At 42.3% G+C, this 23,233-nt stretch overlaps 3 protein-coding genes across 5 annotated transcripts in view; 2 read left to right on the top strand and 1 right to left on the bottom strand.

The window, feature by feature from the left end:
- eme1 (essential meiotic structure-specific endonuclease 1) overlaps positions 1–8,646 on the top strand; it is a 14,885-nt gene extending 6,239 nt beyond the window's left edge. Inside the window, exons 4-9 of the mRNA XM_042325949.1 lie at positions 922–1,011; positions 4,503–4,624; positions 4,953–5,097; positions 7,529–7,644; positions 7,796–7,985; positions 8,081–8,646. Of these exons, the coding sequence (XP_042181883.1) occupies positions 922–1,011; positions 4,503–4,624; positions 4,953–5,097; positions 7,529–7,644; positions 7,796–7,985; positions 8,081–8,257 (840 nt within the window). The 3' untranslated portion in view covers positions 8,258–8,646. The remainder of the gene's footprint in view (positions 1–921; positions 1,012–4,502; positions 4,625–4,952; positions 5,098–7,528; positions 7,645–7,795; positions 7,986–8,080) is intronic.
- Positions 8,647–13,522: 4,876 nt separating this feature from the next.
- nat9 (N-acetyltransferase 9 (GCN5-related, putative)) lies at positions 13,523–16,634 on the top strand. 3 transcript variants are annotated; one of them, XM_024431133.2, is made up of 7 exons: positions 13,523–13,616; positions 13,976–14,068; positions 14,384–14,493; positions 14,712–14,852; positions 15,015–15,074; positions 15,211–15,305; positions 15,604–16,634. In XM_024431133.2, exons 2-7 carry the CDS (start codon positions 13,992–13,994, stop codon positions 15,763–15,765), a joined length of 645 nt encoding a protein of 214 aa, XP_024286901.1. In that variant the 5' UTR covers positions 13,523–13,616; positions 13,976–13,991; the 3' UTR covers positions 15,766–16,634. The 3 variants fall into 3 exon arrangements, with proteins under 3 accessions (XP_024286901.1, XP_024286891.1, XP_024286909.1); XM_024431123.1 differs by lacking the exon at positions 13,523–13,616 and adding an exon at positions 13,624–13,781; XM_024431141.2 differs by lacking the exon at positions 13,523–13,616 and adding an exon at positions 13,677–13,781 and having other exon boundaries at positions 13,980–14,068.
- An 85-nt stretch (positions 16,635–16,719) lies between these two features.
- Positions 16,720–22,678, bottom strand: LOC112257497 (leucine-rich repeat-containing protein 59). The gene is made up of 8 exons (XM_024431111.2): positions 22,468–22,678; positions 22,072–22,182; positions 21,746–21,805; positions 20,469–20,627; positions 19,195–19,299; positions 18,832–18,904; positions 17,692–17,886; positions 16,720–17,593 (listed from the first exon to the last, which is right to left on the bottom strand). Exons 2-8 carry the CDS (start codon positions 22,168–22,170, stop codon positions 17,253–17,255), a joined length of 1,032 nt encoding a protein of 343 aa, XP_024286879.1. The 5' UTR covers positions 22,171–22,182; positions 22,468–22,678; the 3' UTR covers positions 16,720–17,252.
- Positions 22,679–23,233: the final 555 nt, after the last annotated feature.

Raw genomic sequence — 23,233 nt, 5'->3', positions numbered from 1 at the left:
TTGCATCTGTCATAGCGATCTATCGAGGGACGGAGAGAGAGGGGTGGGGCACAGTATAGGCAGTTCGTGCACTAGGCCTATCTATCGAAATGGAATGCTGTATCTTGCAATTTCTTGGCTTGCCATGTCTTGCAACTTCCGTAAAAAGGAGAGTCTATCGTCAATGAATAGGTGAGGATATTCTACACCGCAACAGACTGAAAACTGAACACACACTCCCATTATTAGGGAAGCAAAAGAGCAGGGTTGTAATCATTAGTTCAAACAGTTTGCAACTTAAACAAGAGTTTCTATTGGACAAATTCAGGTAGGTCCCTCTCGGTTTTGCTCCGTTTGCTTCCATTCCGAAATGTTTGCAACAGAATACTGAATATGCCCCAGGCGAGCCATGGTGAGGGAGGGAGAGAAATGACGGGGCAGGCACAAAGAACTGGTGCGCATATGTCCTGGTAATCTGAATCTTGCGATGTTTGTCTTGAATGTCTTGCAAATTAACCAAAGTAGCCTAAAGTTTGCCCCTTCCTCTCTGGTTTCATTTAAATTACACAACTTTCCCCAGGCCTTTATTGCCTATCGTCTAGTCAGGCTATAACACGGAAAATAATGTTTTGTGATAACTGCACTGGGATTTTAATTATGTGGGGGGACGTTTTTTGGTTAGGGATTTTTCTTCACATTATGTATTCCAATCTCTTTTAAACGTTCACACCCCTACACTCAACCCATAGCTTTTTGTGGTCGTGTTGAATCCGTGATGCATTATGGGTACATTTTTACTGATTGACTGATGTACAAATAATAACGAGTAGTTAATCATTATGCCAGGTGATTTGTAGATCAGTCAATTGGCAGTCGCTGACTGCAGTGGTTGATCTATGTCGAACAAGCAAATCAAAGCCCTTAATCTCTGTTGCTTCTCAGACAGGTGAGGTGTTGTGTATCCCGGAGGCCCACACAGTGATGCAAGTACCTGTTGATGACTTCATCAACCTGATCCACAGCTACACTCAGGTGAGTGACACCTCTCTGGGTTGGGCATGGCTATGGTTTCATCCCACTTCCCACGCTGATGCTCCAGATACTCAACTAGTCTAAAGAAGGCCAGTTTTATTGCTTCTTTAATCAGAACAACAGTTTTCAGCTGTGCTAACATCATTGCAAAAGGGTTTTCTAATGTTCAATTAGCCTTTTTAAAATGATAAACTTGGACTAGCTAATGTAACAGTATAACTTTAGACCGTCCCCTCGCCCATACCCGGGCGCGAACCAGGGACCCTCTACACACATCAACAACAGTCACCCACGAAGCATTGCTCCACAAAAGCCGCGGCCCTTGCAGGGCAAGGGGAACTACTACTTCAAGGTCTCAGAGCAAGTGACGTCAACGATTGAAATGCTATTTAGCGCGCACCGCTAACTAAGCTAGCCGTTTCACATCCGTTACACTAACACAACGTGCCATTGGAGCACAGGAGTGACGGTTGCTGGTAATGGGCCTCTGTACGCCTAAAAATCTGCCATTTCCATTTACAATAGTCATTTACAACATTAACAATGTCTACACTGTATTTCTGATCAATTTGATGTTATTTTAATGGACAAAATTTTTTATTTTCTTTCAAAAACAAGAATTTCTGAGTGACCCCAAAATTTTGAACGTTGGTGTAGAAAATGGTAAACCCTTGAATGAGTAGGTGTGTCCAAACTTTTGACTGGTACTGTATGTAAATTAGATTTCAGTATTTCATGTTCAATTAAAACATGTTTTCACTTTGTCATTGTGGGGTAATGTGTGTAGATGGGTGAGAAAATATAATTTATTCCATTTTGAATTCAGGCTGTAACACAACTAAATGTGGAATAAGTCAAAGGGTGAATACTTTCTGAAGGCACTGTGTTAGTCAGTACAACTCTGATCTAAAGATGAATGCATTTTTTCCCTCAAACATTGAAATTGTTTTGACTTTACAAATTGTTACATAGTCATTGAACACAGGTCACTTTAATGTTTACATACTGTTTTTTACCCACTTCATCTGTATATACTGTATTCTAGTCAAGGCTCATCCTATATAACTACAGTTGTACACACATTTTCTATTAATATACTGTCCATAATGTATGTACATACCATTATATGCATATAGTGCTTAGAGAAAGTTTGAAAACTTCAGCATTTTCTTTAGTTCTGCCAACATTTGACCTAAAATGTACTAATACACTGAACAAAACTATAAATGCAACAATTTCAATGATTTTACTGAGTTGCAGTTCATATAAGGAAATCAGTCAATTGAATTAAATTCATTAGACCCTAATCTATGGATTTCACATGACTGGGAATACACCTGTTGGTGACCGATACTTTGAAAAAAGGATTGGGGCGACATATCTCCTTTGCATACAGTTGATCAGTCTGTTGATAGTGGCTCGTGGAATGTTGTCCCACTCCGCTTCCATGGCTGTGCTAAGTTGCTGGATATTGGCGGGAACTGGAACATGCCGTTGTCTACATAGACCCAGAGCATCCAAACTTGCTCAATGGTGAGAATGCAGGCCATGGAAGAACTGGGACATTTTCAGTTTCCAGGAATTGTGTACGGATCCTTGCGACATACTGCCGTGCATTATCATACTGAAACATGAGGTGATGGCGGCGGATAATTGGCACAACAATGGGCCTCAGGATCTCGTCACCGTATCTCTGTGCAAATAAATTGCCATTGATTAAATGCAATTGTGTTCCGTAACCCCACCACCAACATGGGACACTGTTCACAATGTTGACATCAGCAAACCGCTCAACCACACAATGCCATACACACTGTCTGCCATCTTCCCGGTACAGTTGAAACCGGGATTTGCCCACTAAAGTTGGTTACGACACCGAACTGCAGTCAGGTCAAGACCCTGCTAAGGACGATGAGCACGCAGCTGAGCTTCCCTGAGACCGTTTTTGAGAGTTTGTGCAGAAATGATTCAGTTGTGCAAATCCACAGTTTCATCAGCTGTCCGGGTGGCTGGTCTCAGACGATCCCACTGGTGAAGAAGCCAGATGTGGAGGTCCTGGGCTGGCGTGGTTACACATGGTCTGCAGTTGTGAGGCCGGTTGGACGTACTGCCAAATTCTCTAAAACAATGTTGGAGAGGCGGCTTATGGTAGATATTAACATTAAATTCTCTGGCAACAGCTTTGGTGAACATTCCTGCAGTCAGTATGACATTGAACACTCCCTCAACTTGAGACATTTTAGTGGCCTTTTATTGTCCCCAGCACAAGGTGCACCTGTGTAATGATCATGCCATTTAATCGCCGTCTTGATATGCCACAACTGTCAGGTGGATGGATTATCTTGAATTAGGATAAATGCTCACTAACAGGGATTTAAACAAGTTTGTGCCAAACATTTGAAAGAAATAAGCTTTTTATGCAAATGGTAAATTCTGGGATCTTTTATTTCAGCTCATGAAATATGGGACCAACACTTTGTCGCTTTAATTCTTTTTTTGAGTATAGATGAAGTGTATCTGATTTAAACAAATGGCACAAAAACAATTATACTTTTTAATTTCTTTATTGAGCAAATTGATCCAACATTCACTTTCTTTATGAGGAAAAGTATGTGAACCTCTAGATTAATGAGCTAAATAAAGTGTATGAAAGTAGTCAAAAATTGATTATTTTGTCCCATATTCCTTGCATGCAATGACTACATCAAGCTTGTAATTCTACAAACTCCTTGGATGCATTTGCATTTTTTTCTTGTTGTGGGTTATGTTTTGCCCGACCAGAATTGAATGGTGAATGTCTTGTGCCATTTTCTATTCAAGTAAGAGAAGAACATGTTTTTGAACAGTTCTAAATTAATCTTGATAATGCCATGATTTATGGAAAACCATGAATGTATCATGAATAATGATGAGTGAAAAGCTTAGAGGCTACAACAAAACATCCTAAAATGCTGACATGGGCTCACCATTGACAATGACCCGGAAGAGCATATTAGCATGTTTTGTTGTAGCATATTGCTGATTTATAAACTGGGTGGTTGGAGCCCTGAATGCTGTTTGTCTGAAAGCTGTGATATCAGACCCGCATACCACTGATATGAGAATTTATTTTTACTGCTCTAAGTACATTGGTAACCAGTTAATAATAGCAATAAGGCTCCTCAGGGAAGGGCTGTATCCAGGCACTCCACGTTGCGTTGTGCTTAAGAACAGCCCTTAGCCGTGGTATTTTGGCCAGAATCCACAACCCCTCTGGCCTTATTGCTTAAAAATGCCTTGTTGTCGAGCAACAATAACAACAACCAAAAAGGCATAGTCACACATTGATGATGTACAGTATTTCATGCTAAACATGCGTAAAAAAAATAAATACACAAAACACTTTTGTTGATAATAATTGCATCAATCCAGGACACTTTTACAACTATTAGGCAATACACTGTGACTAGATTCTGACCTCCCTCACTCCTCCCTGTCTGTATGTTACCCAGGAACAGAGGGGTGGAGGTGCAGACTGTAGCACCTCTTTGACCTCCTGGACCCTTGGTCTGCAGGCTCGCAACCCTGGCAGGACCCCCAGTCTGGTGGTCATAGACCTGGAGAAATACTTCAGGTGAGGAGTCTGGAGAGGGATGTGGTCTGTGTCCCAAATGGCACCATATTGCCTACGAAGTGCATTATGTAGGGACAAGGTACTATGCCACTGTCCACTTGGGGGTATTTCTAATAGTTTTATAAAGCATTTTTGATCAATTATTTTATTAAATTAAGCATTCATAATTAAATGGTTTATTGCTAAAAGTTATTATAAAGTGTTAGCATTTCAAATAAGTGTGACTTGGAGGAAGGAAAAGTGTTTCTTGTAGAAACATCCAACTTCGTCAAGCTGTGTTACATAAAAGTCCTCAATTTTGCCCCAAAAAACATTGTTTTACCTACAGATCCCAGAAATCCCAGAATCAGAAGAAGTTCCGGGATGCGGTCCTGGGGGATGAGCAAGCAGCAGTAAAGGGGGCAGTGAAAAAGAGGAGGAAGAAAGATGAAGGTGATGCACTGCCCAAGGTGTCTCGAGTTGAGGTAGAGGAGGTGGGTTGTCATGATTAGCAGCTGGTAATCATTTGACAATATAGTGTGTGGAATTGTCTTTGCAAATACTATTTGAGCAAGTTTTTAGTCTTTGAAACCAACTCAACTAAGGGCCGATCTGTCTCGGACAAGGTTACTTACTTATTTTTATTTAACCTTTATTTAATTAGGCAAGTCAATTAAGAACAAATTCTTATATACAATGAAGGCCTACCAGGAGGCAAAAAGCCTCCTGCAGGGATGGGGGGTGGGATTAAAAATAAGAACATTAGGACAAAACACGCATCACAACAAGAGACACGTCACACCACTACATAAAGAGATACCTAAGACAGCAACAGAATGGCAGCAACACAGCATGGTAGCAACATGACAACAACATGGTAGCGACACAACATGGCAGCAGCACAAACATGGTACAAACATTGTTAGGCACAGACAACCGCACAAAGGGCAAGAAGGTAGAGACAACAATACATCACACGAAGCAACCCTACATTTGTCAGTAATAGTGTCCATGATGGAGTCTTTGAATGTAGATGGAGATAAAACTGTCCAGTTTGAGTGTTTGTTGCAGCTTGTTCCAGTCGCTAGCTGCAGCGAACTGAAACGAGGAGCAACCCAGGGATGTGTGTGCTTTGGGGACCTTTAACAGAATGTGACTGGCAGAACGGGTGTTGTATGTGGAGGATGAGGGTTGCAGTAGGTATCTCATATAGGGGGGAGTGATGCCTAAGAGAGTTTTTATAAATAAGCATCAACCAAAGGGTCTTGCTTCAGGTTTACAGAGATGACCAGTTTAGTATGGTCATCTGAATAAGGGTTAGTTTGGCAGCTGGGGTGAAAGAGGAGTGATTACGATAGAGGAAACCAGGTGTAGGTTTAACCTTAGCTTGCAGCTTTGATATGTGTTGAGAGAAGGACAGTGTACCAATTGGTACCAATTGCATGCTCACTCTAACTTGAAACATCTGTGGCATTGGGTTGTATGACAACTGCATTTTTGGCCTTTTATTGTCCCCAGCACAAGGTGCACCTGTGTAATGATCATGCTGTTTAATCACCTTGTTTAATCACCTTGATATGCCACACCTGTCAAGTGGATGGATTATTTTGGCAAGGGAGAAATGCTCATTAACAGGGATGTAAACTAATTTGTGCACAACATTTTAGAGAAGCTTTTTGTGAGTATGGAACATTTCTGGGATCTTTTATTTCACCTCATGAAACATTGGACCAACACTTTACATGTTGCGTTCAGGGAGGAGGGGAGGATTGATCAGAGGTCCTTCAAAAGGGGGGTGGCCCACCCCTGGTGTAGATGAAGGGGAGGAGACCAGTTAAATAAGGATTTTTAAGCCTTGAGACATGGATTGTGTGTGTGTGTGCAATGTTTTGAGTGTGACGAACTGCGCCGCTGTTGGACTTTTCATGCGCAACAATTTCCTGTGTGTATCAAGAATGGTCCACCTCCCAAAGGTCATCCAGCCAACTTGACATAACTGTGGGAAGCAGTGGAGTGAACATGGGCCAGCATTCCTGTGGAACGCTTTCTATACATTGTAGAGTCCATGCCCTAATGCTGTTCTGAGGGCAAAAGGGGTGCAACAAAGTATTAGGAAGTTTTTCCAAATGTTTTGTACACTGTATATAACGGTGGCATATGAATGCATTTCTAATGGGTATAGAGTAGCCTTAACAATGCAATTATCACAACATAAGTTGTAATATGGCTTTTTTCCCCCTGGTTTGGTTCACCCATGATTTACACACACCGCTGCTGCAGCCCGAAGCACAGCTCAGGCCTGTTTTGATTTTGTCATAAAAAAAAAGATTTCTTCTCCTGTGCTAGAGTCTGCACTAGAATGGTCCGACTACACAATATTATGTCGGGCGCATTAAGTGATGCTCTGTATCAGTTGTTTTCATGATTTTGGATAGGAAGTATTAGAGAGAAAAAAATCTCAACTGAAGGCCTAAGTCCAATAGTCACGGTCCGCCACTTTCATTATTTTACCCAGATTTTAGTAGAGATGCAGAGAAGCATATTTAGTTCCTTTAAAAAAAATAACCACCCTCAGGAGGGTACAGACAGCTCGAGGTATGCTTAGATATGTAGAAAAATAGACATTTGTTTACATACATTATGGGTCTAGATTGCAGGAAAAGGCTGTTTTCAAGTGTTTGAAAAACGCTAAATTCTCAAACTTACGGTTGGGAGGCCTAGCACTCCTACAGACCACCCCCCAGCCATCCTCACGTACTTTGGGCCCCCTCAGATTTTTGGGGTGTATGACGCCCCTGCACACCCATGTCCACTTGTATGGAGTAAAGGTAAGCCTACATGCTTCATGTCATGTAGGACACTTGTGACAGTTTTCCAAAGTACCTCTGTAACAGTTTCTTGGTCCTCCAACATACATCCCATCAGGCCGTGGTACACCTGCAGCTACACACAGGGGTTCAGGTGCATTTCCTGTCCACCTGGAAGGATTTCTCTGACCACATTGCCATGGCAACCAAAGCAGTAGCTGAGGCCCCATTCAAGTGAGTGAGCTGCTGTGACAGATAAATGGTCAACTGTGTAATTTCAATATAGAACCACTCAATCAGTAAGTCATTAAAATATACACCTGTGCAGAGTTGTAAAGGAGTAACATCTCATATATTGTGTGTTTGTGTGTGTGTCTGTCTCCAGACGAGAGAGGGAGAAGACAGGCTTCTCGTTCTACCTGGAGAGTGAGTGGGCTGGAGGCCAGAAAGTGGACAAGGCTGGGAAAGGACTGCTGCAGGTCTGGAAGAGACAGATCCAGCAGCTGAACAGAGTCAGCCAAGATATGGCCTCTGCCATCCTCGCTGCCTACCCCTCTCCACAGCTACTCAACCAGGTAAAATCACACATAATACGTACACACACATACAGCATGTGTTTTCCCCACACTGAATCTCACAATTGCTCTCCGCATTGTGATGTCGTTGGCAGGCGTACAGTCAGTGCAAGTCAGAGCGTGAGAAACTGTCACTGCTATCGGACCTCCTGATTCGCAGAGGGGAGGGCGTGACTTCCACAACTCGCCGGGTTGGTCCTGAGCTCTCCAAGCGTCTCTGCCAGGTGATGACATCATCAGACCCCCAGCAGACCCTGGACTCCACGCTTTGACCCTTTTATGATGTCATGCATCTGACCAGTGACCTCAGTAGTGGAGGAGTGGAGTTGGACTGATGTTTTAAATCTGTGTTCTTCATCACTGGTCTTCAGCCCTGCCTCTGGGGACCTATATGATGTGTAGGCTTTTGCTCCAGCTCAGCACTAACGCACTTCATTCAACTAATCAAGGACTTTGTGATTGGCTAATCCATTGAGTCAGACATGTTAGTTCGGGGCTGGAACACATATGTGGGTCCTCAGGAACAGGTTTGAAATACACCCCGTGAACTATGGAGCACAGTGACATTTGGATTTCAATGTTGATTTGGATAGTGTCCCGTTTTATGACATCCACCTTGGTTTGTAATATACTTTTTATTTTATTAAAGCGTCTAATACAATCATGGGATTTTGACCAAAATAGATAGTCAATAATAGACACCACCTACATTACATAGCACACAAGTGGGTTAGAGAAACCTGTACTTTAAATAAGACTAGTGAGTTGTCTCTGCTGCTCTTTTTTTGCTGTTTCTAAACTTTTCCCTATCTTTGGATTAGGTATATTCAAACGTTTAGACAAGAGCACCACAATAACTCTAAATCAAACCAGAGTTTCTAAAAAAAAAATATTTAAAAAAAGGTGTTTTGTGGTTTATTTCCAAATGACAACAATGTTACAATGAACAGGGGAAATATCAGGGGAAAATATCAAATGTTCCTCATCTTGTACTTGCAAAAATATTAATTAACAGTACATGGTTTATTAGTGACTCCAGTGTGGAAAGTATGTGAGTATTTATCTGGTTGAGTAGAGTTGAGTTCACAGAAGATTGTGACTCTGAATACTCAGGTCAGGTGTTCCTCCAGGACACATGAGGCTACTCTAGTTTAAAGTTGTATGTACAGGATACAGATGGTGTATATACTGTCCAATGAAATTCTTACTTGCATGTTCCTTCTTGACAATGCAACAACTATAAGAATAATAAAAGATAAGGATATGAACATAAAGTAAATGGCTCCGTAGAATAGAATATATTGTGTAGCATGAGTATAATACAGGAAGGCACTATTTAAAATACCACATTTACACATGAATTGGGGGGGAGGGGGGAAGTGCCGTATTAAATTGTGCAGTATTGGCTACCTGGCACAAAGTCACTGAATCAACCACAAATGTTGGTTAGAGGGGCTCGAATGTGTACAGATGGGTCAGTGTGCCAGAGAAGACACTGTAGAAAGACAAAATGCCAGCTGTCCAGTCCAGATACTCTTACTCTGTTGGAGCTGGGGTAGAGTTCTGGGATGTGCGCATACTTGTTGTGCCTGACACTAACTACTAGTCAGAGACCAGGAGTTGTCATTGTTTCCAAGCACAGCTTAATTATTCCATCCCCACTGGCTGATTCCTTTTATATCAAACCAAATGAAATTTTATTGGTCACATACACATATTTAGCAGATGTCACAAACACATATTTAGCAGATGTCACAAACATATTTAGCAGCTTAATGCTTGTGTTCCTGGCTTCAACAGTGCAGTAGTATCTAACAATATACACAAATCTAAAAGTAAAAGAATGGAATTAAGAAATAAATATTAGGATGAGCAATGTCGGAGTGGCATTGACTAAAATACAGTATATACATATGAGATGAGTAAAGCAGTATGTAAACATTATTAAATTGACTAGTGTTCCATTATTAAAGTGACCAGTGATTCCATTTCTATAGTGCAGCAGGCTTTAAGGTCAAAAATCACATTTGTCACATACACATGGTTAGCTTGTGCTTCTACTTCCGACATTGCAGTAATAACCAACGAGTAATCTAACCTAACAATTCCAAAACTACTACCTTATACACACAAGTGTAAAGAGATAAAGAATATGTACATAAAGATATATGAATGAGTGATGGTACAGAACGGCATAGGCAAGATGCAGTAGATGGTATTGAGTACAGTATATACATATGAGATGAGTAATGTAGGGTATGTAAACAAAAGTGGCATAGTTTAAAGTGGCTAGTGATACATGTATTACATAAAGATGCAGTAGATTATATAGAGTACAGTATATACATATGAGATAAATAATGTTGGGTATGTAAACATTATATTAAGCAGCATTGTTTAAAGTGGCTAGTGATACATTTTCCATCAATTCCCATTATTAAAGTGGCTGGAGTTGAGTCAGTGTGTTGACAGCAGCCACTCAATGTTAGTGGGGGCTGTTTAACAGTCTGATGGCCTTGAGATAGAAGCTGTTTTTCAGTCTCTTGGTCCCTGCTTTAATGCACCTGTACTGACCTCGCCTTCTGGATGATAGCGGGATGAACAGGCAGTGGCTCGGGTGGTTGTTGTCCTTGATGATCTTTATGGCCTTCCTGTGACATCGGGTGGTGTAGGTGTCCTTGAGGGCAGGTAGTTTGCCCCCGGTGATGCGTTGTGCAGACCTCACCACCCTCTGGAGAGCCTTACGGTTGTGGGCGCTCTCAGGAAGGTGCCGGGTGTTAGCCGGCTAGAGATGGCCTTGAGATATAAGCTGTTTCAGTCTCTCGGTCCCAGCTTTGATACACCTGCACTGACCTCGCCTTCTGGATGATAGCGGGTTGAACAGGCCCTTGCTTGGGTGGTGGATGTCCTTGATGATCATTTCGGCCTTCCTGTTACATCAGGTGCTGTTGGTGTCCTGGAGGGCAGGGAGTGTGCCCCCGGTGATGCGTTGGGCAGACCGCACTACCCTCTGGAGAGCCCTGTGGTTGTGGGTGGTGCAGTTGCCGTACCAGGCGGTGATATAGCCCGACAGGATGCTCTCAATTGTGCATCATTAAAAGTTTCTTAGGGGCCAAGCCAAATTTCTTCAGCCTCCTGAGGTTGAAGAGGCGCTGTTGCGCCTTCTTCACCACAATGTATGGGTGGACCATTTCAGATTGTCAGTGATATGTACACCAAGGAACTTGAAGCTTTCCACCTCCACTGCGGTCCCATAGGGGTGTGCTCCTTCTGCTGTTTCCTGAAGTCCACAATCGGCTCCTTAATTTTGTTGACATTCAGGGAGAGGATATTTTCTTGGCACCACTCCGCCAGGGCCCTCACCACCTCCCTGTAGGCTGTCTCGTCACTGTTGGTAATCAGGCTTACTGTTGTCTGCAAACGTATATGTCACTGCCACGGTACATCTTCCCTCACTCCACTCTGCCTCCCAGTAACATCGGCTCACACAGCACCTGCCTCTTGTGGGTAAACCTGTGACCATACCATGGATGTGTTCTGCTTAATTAATTAATTACTTAAAAATCATACAATGTGATTTTCTGGATTTTTGTTTTAGATTCTGTCTCTCAGAGTTGAAGTGTACCTATGATAAAAATGACAGACCTCTACATGCTTTGTAATTAGGAAAACCTGCAAAATCGGCAGTGTATCAAATACTTGTTCTCCCCACTATATATATATATATATATATATATATATATATAATTGTTGATACACATTTTTTTTATTAGGATTCAATGGAGAAACTCATTTTTGATTTTGACAATTCAAATGTATCAATAATTGTAATTTTATTTATCAATATTTGGAATGGAATTATCTATATAAAAAACGGTTTGATATAAACATGTGATTTGTTTATATCGATAATTACATTTTATATATTTTTTTATCAATTGTCAAATCCACATGTGCTAATATTTTTGGCTTAAATTGTAAATATGCTAATCAGCTTCTAGTACCTTGAATGCCAATGAAGAGGGTGGTCTTCAACTACCTCTGGAGGTGGTCAGCAAGATCTAATCACAATCAGATCACAATATGTCTTTTGATTGTCTACACCTGTCGAAATGTGTACACAATCAGAATGTGGCCAACATCAGTACAATGGACGCATGTTAGAACCAGGTATAAATGGGGCTAGGTAGTATGCAATCAAATATTTATAAAAATAAAAAAAATCTTTCACTTTAGAAATGTGAAGTAGGTAGTCTAATTTAATAACTGTTTTGGCCGCTCTTCTTGTTCCCACGTCCAATGCCAACGCAAAATCTAATATTTGAAAACAGGCTACAAATAGGCCAGTAATAGCATAATTTAAACTACAAATGTGTTGGAGATGCATGCAGAGAAGGACTATGATGGAGTTGCAGCAGAAGAATGCAGTGCATGGCAAGGTATAATGTGTAGGCCTAATTCTCTGCTTCCATCTGGCCACTCTAGTGTAAAGGCCTGATTGGTGGAGTGCTGCAAAGATTGTTGTCCTTCTGGAAGGTTCTCCCATGTCCACAGAGGAACTCTGGAGCTCTGTCAGACTGACCATCGGGTTCTTGGTCACCGCCCTGACCAAGGCCCTTCTACTCTGATTGCTCAGTTTGGCCAGGCGGCCAGCTCTTGGAAGAATCTTGGTGGTTCCAAACTTCTTCCATTTAAGAATGATGGAGGCCGCTGTGTTCTTGGGGACCTTCCCCCAGATCTGTGCCTCGACACAATCCTGTCTCGGAGCTCTACGACAATTCCTTCAACTTCATGGCTTGGTTTAGCAGGACAGTTGACAGGTATGTGCCTTTCCAAATCATGTCCAATCAATATAATTTACTACAGGTGGACTTCAAGGATGATCAATGGAAACAGCATGCACCTGAGCTCAATTTTGAGTCTCACAGCAAAGGATATTTACTTACTTAAATAAGGTATTTCTGTCTATTATTTGTAATACATTTGCGGCTGCAGGGCGCCCTTATGTAGGCCTGGGACCAATTTATTTATTTTTTAGTTACTCAGTCGGGGTCTCAACTTACTGTTGAGAGTTAGAGTAATAGAATATGCAATGTGTAATTTTGAAATGTATCGACAATGTATGGACAGTCACTCAACTAGCCCATGTCAGCAATATTTTTTTTAAAAACATTGCGTGTTAGTCTACTGGCCAGCTATCTAAACTTCTAGTAAGCAGGGTCGATTTACCGACAACAGTGGTCCCCATTGATCATCAGTTATCATATTAAAAACCTCAAACATTTGCCTCCAAATATGGACCGTGGGGATTCCCCAAAGGGCATAAGGTGAGGGTAAGTGGACGAGGGTGTGTCTTTTATGACTTTGAAACACAACCTTAGGCTGCATTTCAAACTCAAGTCGACAGCCCTCGGCCCTAAACCCTCAGATCAGACGTGTCCACTTCATTTGAGGGCTGAGGGGATAGGGTATGTCTTTTAAGTGTTTGTAATGCAGCCCTGGAGTTTGGACTGCAACCATGATTGATCGCACACTCCAGAACAGTAGGTGGCGGCATGCACCTTAAACGTATGTTCGCGGACCGCCATGATATAATAGAAGAAGAATAAGGAAGTAGCTATTTTTTCAGAGGTAAGTAGCCAGTTAGTTAGCTAGCTAGCTAGAAAACTGACAACTGTAACGTTAGCTACTAAAACATGACAACATGGCACAGATTTCGTTATGGAAAGTCTCTCATGAAAGATCTCATCAACAGCATATCTAACAAATGCCAATGAGATTACGTCTAGTTAGCTAGTAAGTAGCTAGCTGCCTAGTTTTGCTGACATGAATGAATAGCTAGCTCGTGAAGTTGTCTCTAGCTAGCTGTTCCAACGAAAGAAAATCCAAATAAATGCTTTGTCAGCAAATAACATACAATTATCCATAGCAGACGGATAGTTAGCTAGATAACTAACGTTAGTTTATGTTTGTGTCGCCTGTCGTGTCAGTCAGGTAACACTCATCATGAGAATAAACGAAGATACCTTACTGGAGGGGAAAAGCGTCGTACTGGTGCCTTACAACGCAGATCATGTACCCAGGTAGGAAAACCTGTAATTTGTTCAATTCACTGTCATTGATTGTCCCGCTGTAATTGCTTATTCTAGTCGTGAAATGACGTATTCATTGTGTTTGTTTTGTTGCAGAATGTAATAACTAGCAGTAGTTTATTGTATATGCTTGCACTTATACATTATTTACCTGCATCTGTTTTTCACCATTTACCTTTTATCTACCTGTTTTCCCGCCTGTGTGGTTGCAGCTACTACCCGTGGATCAGCTCTCCTATCTTTATCTACCTGTCCCTTTCTGCACCCGTGACCTGTGCATGTATCTTATCTACCTCTCCATGACAGATACCACCAGTGGATGGGCTGTCCTGAGCTGCAGCAGCTGACTGCATCTGAGCCGCTGACTCTAGAGCAGGAGTATGACATGCAGAGGAGCTGGAGGGAGGATGATGACAGTGAGCCTTCGTCATACACTATCTCACACACACACAAGCTGTGGTATTTTAAGGCGCTCTTTAGGATGGTCTCTACACTTTAACGCCCTTATTGTAGTCACTCTGTCTTGCTCTCTCTCTCTCATGAATGTTTCATGTAATGTAGGGTCTTGACCCAGTAAAGGGGATTTTAAAATACATTTTTTAGTTTGTTTTGATTCCCAAACTCTGTTTTTCAGAGTGCACCTTCATCATCCTGGATAAACAACGGTGGGCGGACCCTGCCGTACAGGAAGAGCAGTGCATGGTGGGAGATGTCAACATCTTCCTGACGGACCCCAGTGACTCCTCCCTCGCTGAGCTGGAGATCATGATCGCAGGTCACACACACACACACCTATAATAAATGTGTAATAAACATGCTACAACAAGGGTGCACAATTTCACTTGTTCCTTGTTTGTACTCAGTTTGTCAATTAATATAATTGGTCACATACTCCTGGTTTTGTATCAGTCACACAGCTCTTGCATGTCCTGTGTAGAGCCCAGTTACAGAGGCAAAGGCCTGGGAAAAGAGGTCACACGGATGATGATCTGCTATGGTACGTACAGATATTTCACTATGACATAAATTTAGATTCATATTGAGATTTTAAAACGTTTGGAATTTAGAATCAGGGTTTTGGAACATTGTGATTTTGCTGCCATAGTAACAGCTGTGCTGTGTTCTGTTGTCAGGGGTGACCAAACTTGGGATCCGGAAGTTTGAGGCAAAGATCGGTCTGGACAACAAAGTCAGCATTGCCATGTTCAAAAGGTTCCACTTCCACGAGGTAAGCAGGGTTTTATATATGGTGTTAATCACATCCCCTACTAGGGGAAACCTTTATAAACAACTGCAATATGTTGGTCATCCTTACTTTAGTTATTTAAAGAGGGATTATTATAGCTCTGTATATCAGTTCAGTTTCCCCAACTCAAAGGCTACGTTGAAAACACTGAAATTGTTCAAGTGTATTTATTGTATATGCAGTCAGAGTACCTCATTTCTCTAGGTCTTTTCCAAAGTATGATACTCTTGTAGCTGTATATTCACCCTAACCCCTAGCCCTTGACTTCTGCCCCCTGCAGCTGTCAGTGAGCGAGGTGTTCCGGGAGGTCACCCTGGGCATGACGGTGGACCAGGCGGTGCGGACCCGGCTGCTGGGGGACATGGCCTTCATGCAGGAGAGAGAGTACAGGAAGGACCGGGACAGCCGGCAGGAAGTGACGTCGTCACACGCCACCCTGTGAACCACTGCTGCTACAGATTCGCTACCCTCCTTCCCGAAGTGTGCGTTCATTCACTCCCCCCTCATTTAGAAAGCATTGGATGGGTGTAATCATGGGTTAGACTAGAGGAACTTTAACACATTTCCTACATCTGTCCATTCCTTTTAAATCCATAGGGGGAAGGGGCAGTGTACAGGTGCACACTTCGAGGAGAAGAAACAGAATTTGGCTTTGGTAGAAGATGCGCTTAGGCACAGATCTAGGATCAGCACCCCCTCCCCCAATCTTAACCATTAGGGAGGGAACGTAAGACTGACCCTAGATCAGCGCTTAGGGGCAACTTCCTCCTGTCAGACAAAGGCATTCTGGGTACAGTCGAATACCTGGAATGGAGAGTTTAATTGGGCGAAGGACCCCATGGCCTGTGGCTGCTATAGGCTACCGTTGAACGGAACTTTGTGTTGTTTATACATGGCCGGGGAAAACTCCAGGCCTCAAATGTAATAACCATAATAATAGTTAATGGCTACTCGGTGGGTCTAAAAACGACTCCCTGAACTCTATTCACGCTTGCTATCTAGACTCCACAGAGCACAGTAGATTTTCTGATGGTGATACGCCCTGTCAGAAACACTGTTCATAGAAGTACAGTTTTCACCCATATAATGGGACAAAGTTATTTGTATTTTGCTTGGATGATAATGTATTGTAGAGCTTGTAGTCAGTAGTCATCTACCTATTCCAATCGTGTCAAGTGTCTTACGTCTTTTATTTTTACAGAAATGTATATTTGCCGTCCAAGGTTGTTTGTCAGTGTTTTGTAACTCTACAAATGTACTATGTAGATATTAAAATTGCCAAAGTGGTAAGAGGTTTTTCCCCCAATTATATTTATGGGTTTTCCATTGATTCAATCAACTGAGACATGCCATGATGCTCCATTCTCATGTACACGTCTCTAAACAAAGACCATTCTAAAGCTTATAGCCATTTATTAATGTTGACAGTCCTTGAGCAGAGATGATGCATTACAAAAGAGTGTAGCCAATTTACCCCAGATCTAAGATGCACAGGCGGGGCCTGTCACTATTGCCCAATCCCAAATCAACCCCCACCTTTTACACCCTGTGCACCAGTGTAGACTTGAAAGGAATAGGACAGGTATAAGAAGTATATAGTTGCTTCATCTTGCCCTCTATTAGGCAAGTGAATTTCAGTCATATTGAATGCCAGTACACCTATCCAGATCTACAGTGGCTGGGAGTTGACTTGGGAGTATGCATGTGTCACAGGGCAAGTCTCCAATCACACCCTATTCCTTTTTAATAGTGCACTATTTTGGACTAGAGTCACATACTGTAGGGAACTAGGGTGTAAGTGAATTTTGACGCAGACAGCCACTTGTTAAAAACAGAGCGCATACAAAGAGGGGAAACCAGGAGCAACGACAGGACAATTCCATAGGAATTTAAGCTGATCGTCAATTTTTCATTCTCGTCAGTTCATCCTCAGTTTTCTACCGTTTCCACGGGTTCCGTTGCCGTGGGTACGACTCCGAGCGGCTCCAGGAGTTGTGGCACCAGAGAGGACAGTTTCTGCAGCAGCTCTCTGGCTCTGATATCCACTTCCTCCACCAGCTTTCTGACTCTTACATCTACTTCCTGTTCCCGGACCCAGGAGAGGCCGTCATCCACAGCAACATTGATTGGCACACAGACTGCCTCCTCCTTTAGCCCCGTTAGTTGACACACCCCCACGACGCCAGCCAATCCCAGCAGGAGGAGCTTGAACAGCAGGCCAATAAGAGAGCGTCTTTGGGCTTTGGGGGCGGATTCAGCTGCTTTCTTATCTGGAAAGAGAGATGGGAGTAAGTGACGTGTGCTGTGTAGTCAACATGTGAGCTGCACGACTATATTAAGGACAACCTGGAACACGCCCATTGCATACCTGCTGCTATCTGTCCATTCCTCTTCTTCTTCTCCTCTTTTCTCTTATTCTTCTGTTCCTGGATGGCCAAATCAGCCATGTGAGCGTTGTACTCCTTCCTCTTCCTCTCCTTCTCCTCTGCCTTGTCTCGTTTACGCGCCTCCTTCTCTTTTGCCTCCCTCTCTCTCTGCTTCATCTCTTTCTTCTTCTCCAGTTCTGGAGGGATGGACGAAAGAAAACAGATTAAGTTACAAATGTGCCAATCAGTTTATATCCCGAACCCAAACTGTAACAAGATTGAAACTCTTAAGCTTTGATGTTCACTTTCTATCATGTTCAATGTACTGAGTGTACAAAACATTAGGAACACCTTCCTAATATTGAGTTGCACTCCCTGTTGCCCGCAGAACAGCCTCAATTCGTCGAGGCATGGACTCGAGGTGTCAAGCGTTCCACAGGGATGCTGGCCCATGTTGACTCCAATGCTTGTGTCAAGTTGACTGGATGTCCTTTGAGAGGTGAACCATTCTTGATATACACGAGAAACTATTGAGTATGAAAAACCCAGCAGCGTTGCAGTTCTTGACACACTCAAACTGGTGCGACTGGCACCTACTACCATACCCCGTTCAAAGGCACTTAAATATTTTGTCTTGCCCATTCACACAATATATGTCTCAATTCTCTCAAGGCTTAAAAATCCTTCTTTAACCTGTCTCTTCCCCTTCATCTACACTGAAGTGGATTTAACAGGTGACATCAATAAGAGATCGCTTTCACCTGGTCAGTCCATGTCATGGAAAGAGCAGGTGTTCCTGCCCCGTGGCTTCCGTTAAAGTTTTTTGTCTCATTCAATGATTACCCAGTGAGGAATAATAATGTTTTTTGAATTTAATCAAATTCCACACTATAAGCATGGAAAGCTATATAGTCAGTAATATCAGCTGCTCTGCGCTAACAATGTTAAAACACTATGAAATAACACAAGCGAACCCATAGCCACTAGGGCAGGAAATGGCAGCCTATTCCCTACATAGGGCTCTGGTCAAAAGTAGTGCACTATGCTTTGGTCATAAGTACTGCACAACATAAGGAATTGGGTGTCATTCTAGACACAGACCTAGGTTGACTGACCACTGGCACCTGCATTGTAATACCCACCTTTGTCCTTTAGGAAGCGCCGCTCCCTCTCTTTGTCCACCTCGTCCTGAAGGATCCTCATGTGCTGGAGAACCTACAATCACATTGTAGTCTAAATGATATTGCACCATGCTGGAACCAAATAACCCTAGTCTGTCCCAACATTTCCTTCCTCCCCATTCTCCCTTAATTTCTCATTTCTTCATCTCTACTTCCCTTCCTACCTCTTATTCTCTCCCTCAGTCCATATTTTCCTCCCTACCTCCCTCTGCTTCTTTTAACAATGAATAAGCTTTATTACCAACTTCCATTGTCCTCCAAGAGTTGTGGAATCTCCTCTACTTCTCTCTGCCTCCCTTCCCACCGCCTCCCTCCCAGTCTTACCCTGGCAGCACATTGTTTACACTGTTTCTCATCCAGACAGTCTCCAGCAGCTTTCGCCAGGTTGATTTCCAGAGGGTTGTCCTTTAGATCCAGCCACTTCAGGTTCTACACACACACAACAGCAAAAAATAAGCCTGAGATTGTGTGAATTGTTTTCTGTCTTCAACCTCTGTCCATATGCCACTGTGGTCATGTTGGAGTTTACTAAGTTTACAGAGTTCAAAGATAGCTGGCTTATCCTTATTGTGGAGTTGACTGTATAGTCTTGGACATGAAAGTATGACTCATTGTTTTTAAACCTGTTTGTAATGAACTAACAATAGAAATGTCTGATTGTTGTAAAATGTTATAATTGGCTGATTACAGTTAGCCTTTCCTACTGTTGATGGTCGGATTCAAAGTTTATTCCCAGGGCTTTACTAATGTTTCTGCCAAAAGGTTAAGTATCAGTAAATATGACTATATATTATAGAATTAAGCAGATTACTATACTAATGATGTTGTTAATGAATAATAGTGTTGAAAATGCCAGGAGAATAGAGGGACTTTAGGGACACGGGGCGAATGTTTTTCGGAGCAGCAGGGTAGCCTAGTGGTTAAATCGTTGGGCTAGGAACCAAAAGATAGCAAGTTCAAACCCCTGAGCTGACAAGGTACAAATCTGTCGTTCTGCCCCTGAACAGGCAGTTAACCCAATGTTCCTAGGCTGTCATTGAAAATAAGAATGTTCTTAACTGACTTGCCTAGTTAAATAAAGGTAAAATAAAAATAAAAATTTGAAGCTTGTTGGAGCATGGGAACACTATGCCCCTCTGGCTTGAGACATTACCACAATCAAATGGTTGCATAAACAGGTTCTCTGGGCTGTCTGTACACTGAGTGTGTCAAGGTCTATTTTTCCTCTTATTTAAAAATGTAAGTCATCACCAACTCATTTTGCCTAGTCAGCATTTCCACATACACAAATTATGCCCACTTAGTTGGAACTGGTGATTGCTTTGAGAAACATTCTCTCTAGTTCTTAGTCCAACTTATTTCCAGCAGAATTGCATCAATGAACATGGGCCTTACATTGTGCTGTAGTTTGCCTGCTATAACTATTACTCTAGAAGAGCTTGGTGCAGATATGTTTCATTATCTGTGTCTTTCTGTAACATGGGTTACAATGGTGAAACATGCTTCCCCATTAAAAATGTTATGTTCAGTGATTAGATACGGTTTAGTATTGTGAGGTCCCTGGCAATTCCCAGCCCTAGTTGGAGTTTGTTACCCACCTTGAGCTGGGAGAAGCTGACAGGCAGAATGGTCAGCTTGTTGTTGTACAGGTCCAGGTGTTGCAGGTTGCCAAGGCGACCCAGATCATCAGGTAGAACGGTCATGAGGTTCTTACTAAGGTCCACCTTGACCAAGTGACTCAGGCTGCAGAACTCCAGCTGGAGACACACACACACATACTGTTATGTACAGTGTAATAATAATCTCTCCACTCCTATTGCAATGATCCACTGACAGGAGACAGTGGAATATCTGCACAAGTTCAACACTCAAGGTACTGTACACTACTTCTGCTACCCCCTACACGTCTTCTCTCCTGCTCTACCCACATCTCTCCTCCTTTACTTCATTATAGTACAACTCCTTGACCATCCAGCTGGGTTGGCTACTATACATTAGTCAGTGACATTAGCCAGTTGTCTTCAGGTGGGAGCAACAGGGTGAGCAGGCTTTAGTTCCAGCCCAGCACTAATACAACTGACCGAACTGAAGGCTGTGGTGACAAGCATTTGGCTTTGGAGCTGGGTTCATTCTTGCCTAATAAATCAGAATGCAGTTTCCATCCAATTGGCGACAGATTTTCATGCAAATATTCTAAAATCTGCATAAAGTAAATATGCACATTTTCCCACCAGTGGTGTGTTGCCACCAAACTGACTTGTTGCGGATAAAAAGCAGTGTGTGATGACGTAGTGCACATAAAAGGTACTTTAAATCGCTTACATTTTCATGTACCAAATAAAAAGTTCAATGTGTTTCCAACTCTACTGATAATTTTGTCACAAACTGTTGCGTTAAATAGCAAATGTGCCCATTCTGGTCTTGGAAAGTGTGCATAGCCCACAGCTCGCAGATACAGTGCTGGTAGGCTAGCCTACAAAATGAGATTATAATGGATAAGAGATTATTTTTACTCGTCAAACGGCTGCCAAAGATAGATCGATCATGTCACCAGAATAAGACCCTCAATATTTATTGGAAAGGAGCAACAAACTCATCACCGTGCACTTTCACCATCCTGTGAAGTTGATCATCACATATTTTATCTGAAGCCTAATAAACTGCATGCTTCGTACTGGGAGGACAACACAAATGTCATCACGTGACTTCAAGTTTGCTTCTATATGATGGTTATTATATAAATATTTGGGTATTAAGGGGTTTCCACCGCCCTTTCTCGCATACATTGTTTTTTCTATGTAAATGTGTGTGGCTATGCTGTACACAATGGAAAGAATCACCACCTTTGGGACTAGGTTAACTCAAGGTTACTCACAGGCAGGGAGGTGATATTGTTGCAGGACAGGTCCAGGACTGTGACTTTAGGGAAGGCAGCCTGAAAACACACACAAGTGTATGACAACATGACTATTCCATACCAGTTGCGCCTTGTGGGAGGAGCTAAAGGAGGACAGGCTCATTGTAATGGATGGAATAAATGGAACGGTAATCAAACACATGGAAACCACACGTTTGACTCCATTCCATTGGTCATTCCAGCCATTATTATGAGCCTGTCCTCCTGTAGCTCATTCCACCAGCTTCCACTGTTGCCTACAATATGGCTTTATAAAGGTAACGTGTGTGTCGTTGTGGGCCTACTAGTTCTTTAACAGGAACTTCAGTGAGGTTACAGAGACTCAGATCCATCTCGTTGCCATCGATTTTGTCCTTCAGATTCAACACCTTGTTTTTACTCATCCTGAGTTTTGGCTGGGGGAGAATACACACGATGTTGTAAACAGAAACTTTCATAGCTAATAGACTAGCTAACTGACATGGTGATTATGGTTTGCTAGCTGCTGTAGCCCACCTAGCCAACAAGCTATTTAACGTAAACTACGTTGTTGCAATGTTATTATTTTACTGTCGTTGTAATCACTTCTTAGCTAAACTGAGTAACGTTAGTTAGCTGCAAATTGACTTTCTTTTGTTGGTCGCTACAGTGACACCACAGCAAAGTAACCTTTTCTTTGTAACGTTAGTCAAAGTACTCACATGTTTCACTGCGATAGCACAACTGTTTAAGAGTCTTAGACCTTCTATTCCTACTAATAAATACTTCACGAATCTCTACTTTAAAGACAGTTGGCAAAATATTCGTACAGTGCGATTAAATCGCTGACAAATATCATTTGTGTGGCGTTCGTTGTTACAATGAAAATTCCACGTCATTGATTGAACTCGTAGTCCAGTTGACGGTGGGGCAATGACGCGACATTTCAGAGCATTATCGTCACCTACAGCTTTGGAGGAGCAACTGGCAAGTCTCTCACACGAACACACACAGGAAGGTTTTTTTTTTTTGATGTTTAGCATAGTCTACAATACAATTATTTAGTTGAAAAATGACATGAAAAGCACACATTTTATTATAACCAGGAACAAAGTTGGGTAACATAAGTACTTTTTCTATAGTGCTTGAAAGGGAGATACCTTGTCCGTTGTACAGCTGAATGCCTTTAACTGAAATGTGTCTTCCGCATTTAACCCAATCCCTCTGAATCAGAGAGGTGCAGCGGGCTGCCTTAATCGACATCCACATCTTTGGCCTCCAGGGAACAGTGGGTTAACTGCCTTGCTCGGGGCAGAATGGCAGATTTTTACCTTGTCAGTTAGGGGATTCGATCCAGCAACCTTTTGGTTACTGGCCTGGTGCTCTAACTACTAGGCAGGGTACACTGATATCTTCTTAATTTGTATTTATTTAGCCAGGATAGTCCACTCAGTAACAATTGCCACTGTTTTCCAGGGAGTCTTGGGT

Source organism: Oncorhynchus tshawytscha, linkage group LG01, assembly GCF_018296145.1.
Source record: "Oncorhynchus tshawytscha isolate Ot180627B linkage group LG01, Otsh_v2.0, whole genome shotgun sequence".
NCBI lineage: Eukaryota > Metazoa > Chordata > Actinopteri > Salmoniformes > Salmonidae > Oncorhynchus > Oncorhynchus tshawytscha.
This window is presented reverse-complemented; position numbering and strand designations above follow the sequence as displayed.